Source organism: Odontomachus brunneus, unplaced genomic scaffold, assembly GCF_010583005.1.
Source record: "Odontomachus brunneus isolate Ranch 3 - 2012 unplaced genomic scaffold, Obru_v1 Obru_scaffold_088, whole genome shotgun sequence".
Classification (NCBI taxonomy): domain Eukaryota; kingdom Metazoa; phylum Arthropoda; class Insecta; order Hymenoptera; family Formicidae; genus Odontomachus; species Odontomachus brunneus.
In genome coordinates, this window is record NW_022639538.1 from 316,725 (window position 1) to 322,895 (window position 6,171).

A 6,171-nucleotide genomic window follows, 5' to 3' on the forward strand; every position below is an offset into this window, starting at 1 on the left:
TATATATATATATATATATATATATATATATATATATATATATATATACATATCCTTAAGAAAGAAAGATTAGATTATATATATATATATATATATATATATATATATATATATATATATATATATATTCTCTCTATATTGAGAGTTTAAATATTCGTATTTAAGCAATAAGAATGTCCAAAACGTTAGGTAATGTGAGTTACTGGTATGTTACTAGCCAAGCATTGGCACATTTGCCTTATTTGATAGAAAATGTTGGGTTGTGTTATTAAGTAATTGCGGATTTTTTTCAGATTTTTTTCAGATATAACGAAACGATTGCGTTTTTATGTGGTCTTACTTTTGTGAAGCAGTGTATAGCAGAAGATTGCAGATCAAACCGACGTACTGTTTAACGAAATTGTAAAAATGCAATCGTTTCATTTTTCTTCATATCTGAAAAATCCACGATCGCTTATCACACAAGCCAATATACGCTTATCACACAAGCCAAGTACGCACGGAGGCGTACTTGAGCGATAAACCTTGTGTGATAAGCGATTGCTTGGCTCTTCCCGTGTTAATCATGTCTTCTTTTCGCTACAATAGTTTCCTTTCTCGTACATTCTATCGGTTTTTAAACGAATTCTTTCGAGCTCTTTATTTTCCGAACATTTCTACGTAACAGACATGCGCGCGAAATTAATTCCTTTGATAAATTCATCAAATTCGAGTAACTTCCTCTCTCTCCTCCCTCTTCCTCACTCTCTCTTTCTCTCTCTCGGCACAAAGGAAACTAATCCAGAAGGGCCTCGGCTATGTAATGAAACAGAGAACGCGGCTGCTAAAGTACGATTACGCGTCTGCACAATTATTGGCCGGTGAAAACGTTTTTCGAAATAACAGCTCGCTTTTGTCCCGAAACTCATTTCGGTCGCGGTTGTACACTCGACTACGGGATAATTTAATTATCGGTGCAATTCCATCCTTTTGCGGCGATCGATGAGCTCTGCCGGTCAGCGACCTGAATATCATCATTATCTGCGTATATCGAGACATTTTCCACTTTTTCCTTTTTTCATATTCCGTAGAAGCCAAAAGTGAGCCAACCTCTCTTTGTAATGACATCTATAATTCATACTACCCTTTATTCGGGAATGAGTTGCTCACGATTGGCGGGCGAGAAACGATTTAACGAGTTTCAATCGGTGCAGCTATTACATTTTGCGTTATAGTTCTTTTTAAATTCTGTTTCTACTCCTCATCCTTTTTTCGTACTTTGTAGAAGCTAAAAGTGAGCCAGCTCCTTTGCAATTACATCTATAATTCACACTATTTGTTATTCGGGAATAAGTCGTCCACGATTGTCGGACGAGAAACGATCCAACGAGTTTCAGTCGTATTTTGCATTACAGTTCGTATTTTTCCATAGTTATCGAGATGTCGCGCGAAAATTCAAGAAGCGTGAGGTCTGATTTAATTTAAATCTTATTCGCCCAGGCTAACAAGTCCTTCTTAATGGCCGGTAAATCTGGATCGCCACGATACGTCTTCATTTAGTAGCGTAATTTGGCTAATAACGATGATGCGCCGAGCTGCGGTAATATATCTTCATCCGTCTAATAACGGAAATTCAATGAATTGCCATAATAACCTTTTCTTACTTCAGGCATAGATGGCAAATAAATCCGCTCGCGCTTAGCCGCTATTTGCCAGCTGCGCTGGAGGTCTTACGGTATGATATTCTCCCGCCGCGTGATATTCAAATATGAGTTATGCAAATGGCAAATCCAATGGCTACTCTTTCGTCGCATAATATGTACATTGTAATACAAACTATATGCATACATGTAATGTAACAGCAATATTAACTAGGATGTCAATAATTTGGCCGACATTTTACTTTCCTAAATCTCTCCCGAATTTTATAGGATGCCGAAGTCTATACCGCGGGACTATTTGTTTAATCTAGTTTAGTAATGTATCAAAATATATCAGGGAGTTTAAGGGAATACTGAAGCTGAAAACTTTATCGACAGAACACTGATATTTTTCTGCAAGTTTACATCGTATTAGTTATACAGAATTACAAATGCTTTTACGCAATGGAAGTATGTACAAAAATAAATAGGAACATTGCTTGATATGTGACGAAAACGATCAAAAAATTTTTAATGTAAAATCTCAAGCTAGTGCAATATTTGCCTAATCCAAAAGTTCCGCAACTTGTACGTACCGAAAGTGTGGATACTTCAAACAGAAAAATTTTGAAGAACATTGCTCTACCTTCGCATCTGCATTCGGAAGCTTAAGAATATCGAAAAAGTTTGCAGAAAGATTTCTACACATATATGATTAGGTTTTCCGTTGAATATGGTAAAACAAAGCAATACACATTCATATAAGTTCTGTATATACAAGAAATACAAAAAGGATAGCATGATTATGTTAGTAACGATCGTCTCTGCATTATCAACGTTGTTCGAGTTCGTCATCGACTCCAGCATCCTCTTAACTCAATTTAATAAATTTAACACGAATTTAGTGATTAAATTGACAATTGTACACGCAAAAAAATTTCAGTTGGTGCAACCAAATAGGAACCAACTAAAAATTAAGTGATCAGAAGTGATATCTCTGTTATGAAAACTAATATTTCTGTTGTCGCAACCGAAAATATTCGTCTGAACATTCAACGATATTAGAACTCGGTTGAGACAACTGAGAACAATTGACTATACAGAAGCCTCATAAAGGAATTTTTCTGTTCCTACAGCCGAGTTTTCGTCTGAGTAACTGAAAATTTGGTTGCACCAACAGAATTGTTTTTTCCGTGTAAACGACGAATCCGGGACACTCTGTGTATTCGCAGTTCAGTTAACACATGTGTAGCCTCCCGCATAACTGAACGAGCCATTTAACGCGAACCCGACTCGTTTTCGTCGATTGCAGCAAGATCTGTTCGCCTTCGAAATCCTCGGCGGACATCTCTATCTGCACGCCGACCTCGGAAGTGGCTCCGTCAAAGTGCGAGCGTCCAAGTCGCGCGTGGACGACGGTGTCTGGCACGATGTCGCCCTGAGGAGAGTCGAAAGGGACGGCCGCGTCACCGTCGACACCTGGACAGTCGAGTTTCGCACTCCAGGTAATAAAAACCGTCGAAATTGTCGCTTCTGAAGGGGCTGATCCCACCGGCCCGGAAATATCGTTACCCGGTATCTCGCTGCCCGGAAAACGCAAAGCTCGCGCGCGATCGATAAATCGATGCGGGTGGCGGCAGCAGCAGCGTTCGCGCGGCGAATCCACGCGTACCGGCAGTTTTTCAAAAAAGAACTATCTCACCGTATATATGGAGTGTCTAGCCCGGCCTGGCAGATAAGTGTCCTCGAGCGTGTAACTCTGAATTATGAGTGACTCGGCTCGCCGTTTACGTCTCGCCGCGCGCCCGCGCGCACGATGTCCAGAATTTACTCACTGCACCACGGCTAAGTGATAGAGCACTACGTATGTGCGCCGCGAACACCACGCGCCCGATACCGCAAAAACGATAAAAAGAATTTCATTGAGACAGCGAGGACCCATATATCCTCCGCCAGATAACGGCGACTTAGAGCGCCGAGGACGTTATTGCGTCGCTTGTTCCTCTTGATTCTTTTCCTCCCTTCTCTCTCTCTCTCTCTCTCTCTCTCTCTCTTCCTCTCGTTCTCTCGCTCTTCCCCTTTTATCTCTCCCTCTCTTGGAGAAAAGGAAGAGACGGAGGATAGTGTATCCCAGCGGTGAGCAAAATGCGCGAGCATTAACCGAATTAGTAGGGTAGTAATTGCATTGACGGTGGACGATAGCGCCCGCTCATTTAATTTCATCGAAGCGAGCACTGATCAGTTTTGTTATTTGTTTACCCCGCACTAGCTTTATTTGCGTTCAATTGCGGTTGCGGCAGGTGGTTATTGCGCGGAATGTTTCTTCAATTTATTACGCCGGCGGTGCTGCGTCGCCGTGGCCTCGCTCGTTTTAACGGAAAGGTCGACTGAATTACACGATCGAGTGTTTTCCGCGTGGTGAAGGACGAAAAAAAGAGAGCACTTCGCACGCGCGCTCTTACCGCTGCTCTCACGGAGCTTGGAACGCGAGTTTTCCCTGACTCCTCGAAGCAGAAATTAATTAAAGCGCAATAAATGATCGCGGCTGCACGCCTCCATTGTATTTTCTAAATTGCGTCGGTTCTCTCGTTCCTAGGCGGAATTTGCGTGATAAATTTTATTAACAAGTTTTATTAACAGGTTTTATTAACAGTATAACGTGAAAATTTCTCTCTCTCTCTCTCTCTCTTTCTCTCTCTCTTGGTCCATCTTTTTTCCCTTCCCGTTCGTCGAACACTCGCGAGATAAATTCATAACTTCAGTCCGACCGGCGCGCACTGTTTCCACCCTGCCGCGGCCACGACCTGTCGCGGTTAGCCGAATTACACGGACGGTTAATTTGCCAACGAAACTCGCCTTTGAATCCCGCTCCCGGAACAGTCCGGGGCAATTTCGTCTTTTGCGCTGTTGCAAAACCGCGCGCAAATAACTCGGGCGCTACCAAGAGGGAAGAGAGAAAAAGAATGGAAGGGAATATATCCCGTGACTCTCCGCCGCGTCTCTATATTCTCGCGATACGAGCGTCAGTCGTGATCGGTTATTTCGAGAATTCACTTTGTCTTGCGCGCGATCACTTGCCGGACTCCTCACCTTGCGCGATTGCAGTCGTATAAATAAATCAGATCCCGATAATCCCGGAGTCTCTCTGTAAATCGCGCGCTCGGCCTGTTGCGCGAAATATCAAAGCGTATCGAGAATGCGGCTGTTTTTCGAGTCGCGGACATCAGGCGAACCAGGGGACCACATTTCGTCGAACGAAAGCCGCTGATCGACGCTATTTACGACGGTATTTTTATCGTCGCGCTGATTCTTTCGCTCGTTTATCGCCGATTAATATTCCATCAAACCTGCTCCTCTCTCCGCAGAATAAAAAGAATCTTTGCGTTACTAATGCACAAATAAAAAGCTGGACTATTTTTAAAAGTAATGAGGGTTTATCAGGTTGAAATGCAAAACACACACACATGCTTGTGAAATAAAATAGAAAATCGATATCACCTAATTTAGAAGAATCGTAGAACACCATTTCTACGATTTAAATAAACAACACTTCTCTTTTTAGACATCTAACGAGGACCTCCTATTTCTCTCTCAACCCTTATCCGGGCAAGTTACATTTATGGTGCAGTTGCGCTGGTGGAAGTTATATATAAAAGTGAAAATATCTGAAGAAGCTTCAAAAAATATTAATTTTTACAGAGTTTTATTTTTCGTGGAAGTAATGTTAAGCTTTAGGCGGTACACCTGAAAACGTTCCGTGGTAGAATACTAAATTCCTCTTGATTTATTTAAACCATCGTATTTTTTATTTTAACTCATAGCAAATACAAATGAGACGTGTATTTTATACTCTTTTTCAAAATTCTCTTCACAGGAAGTAGCCACAAAATGAAAATAAATATAGATATTTTTACACAGAGGCAGAAAATATCGTAAAAATAGAAAGTATTTATTCGATAGGCGTAAATAACATATTTATTGAAATTGAAATTCTTCTGTTTAGATTAATTTTAGGAAAATATATACTTTTATTTTTTTATTTAGAAAATGTTTCATGTTTGGATAAACAAATAGATAAATATTTTTTTATTCAAATGAATAAGGGTTGCTCGAGTAAGGGTTAATACCCAAATTATCTACGAGAATTTAATAGGAGAATGACCAATATTTCGTTCCAACTTGATAAGTGAAAGATTCTGTCACTTAATGTGTTTAATACGATACACTGACTAAATATACCATCTTTGCAGGCGACTCAACGCAATTAGATCTGGACGGTTTGCTGTACATCGGCGGTGTCGGCGCGCCCTTCGCCCCGTTAACGGTGCCGCCTGTTTTGTGGACGGGCGCCCTTCGACAGGGCTACGTGGGATGCATGAGGGATCTCGTGATCAATGGACACCCGGTGGATATCGCGGGATACGCGCAACAGCAGGATTCCGGTAGGCAAATTTTATAATGACAAAAACGCGCATTTCGTTCACTATACGTACTTCAAACGCGATTCCTTACTCTCTCTTTCTCTCTCTCTCTCTCTCTCTCCCCCCCCCCC

At 41.3% G+C, this 6,171-nt stretch overlaps 1 protein-coding gene across 6 annotated transcripts in view; it reads left to right on the top strand.

Moving 5' to 3' along the window:
• LOC116848068 (neurexin-1) overlaps positions 1-6,171 on the top strand; it is a 399,669-nt gene that overhangs the window by 301,307 nt on the left and 92,191 nt on the right. For all 6 annotated transcript variants that reach the window (XM_032823816.1, XM_032823818.1, XM_032823819.1 and 3 more), the window contains 2 exons: positions 2,932-3,124; positions 5,870-6,061. In XM_032823816.1, the coding sequence (XP_032679707.1) occupies positions 2,932-3,124; positions 5,870-6,061 (385 nt within the window). The remainder of the gene's footprint in view (positions 1-2,931; positions 3,125-5,869; positions 6,062-6,171) is intronic.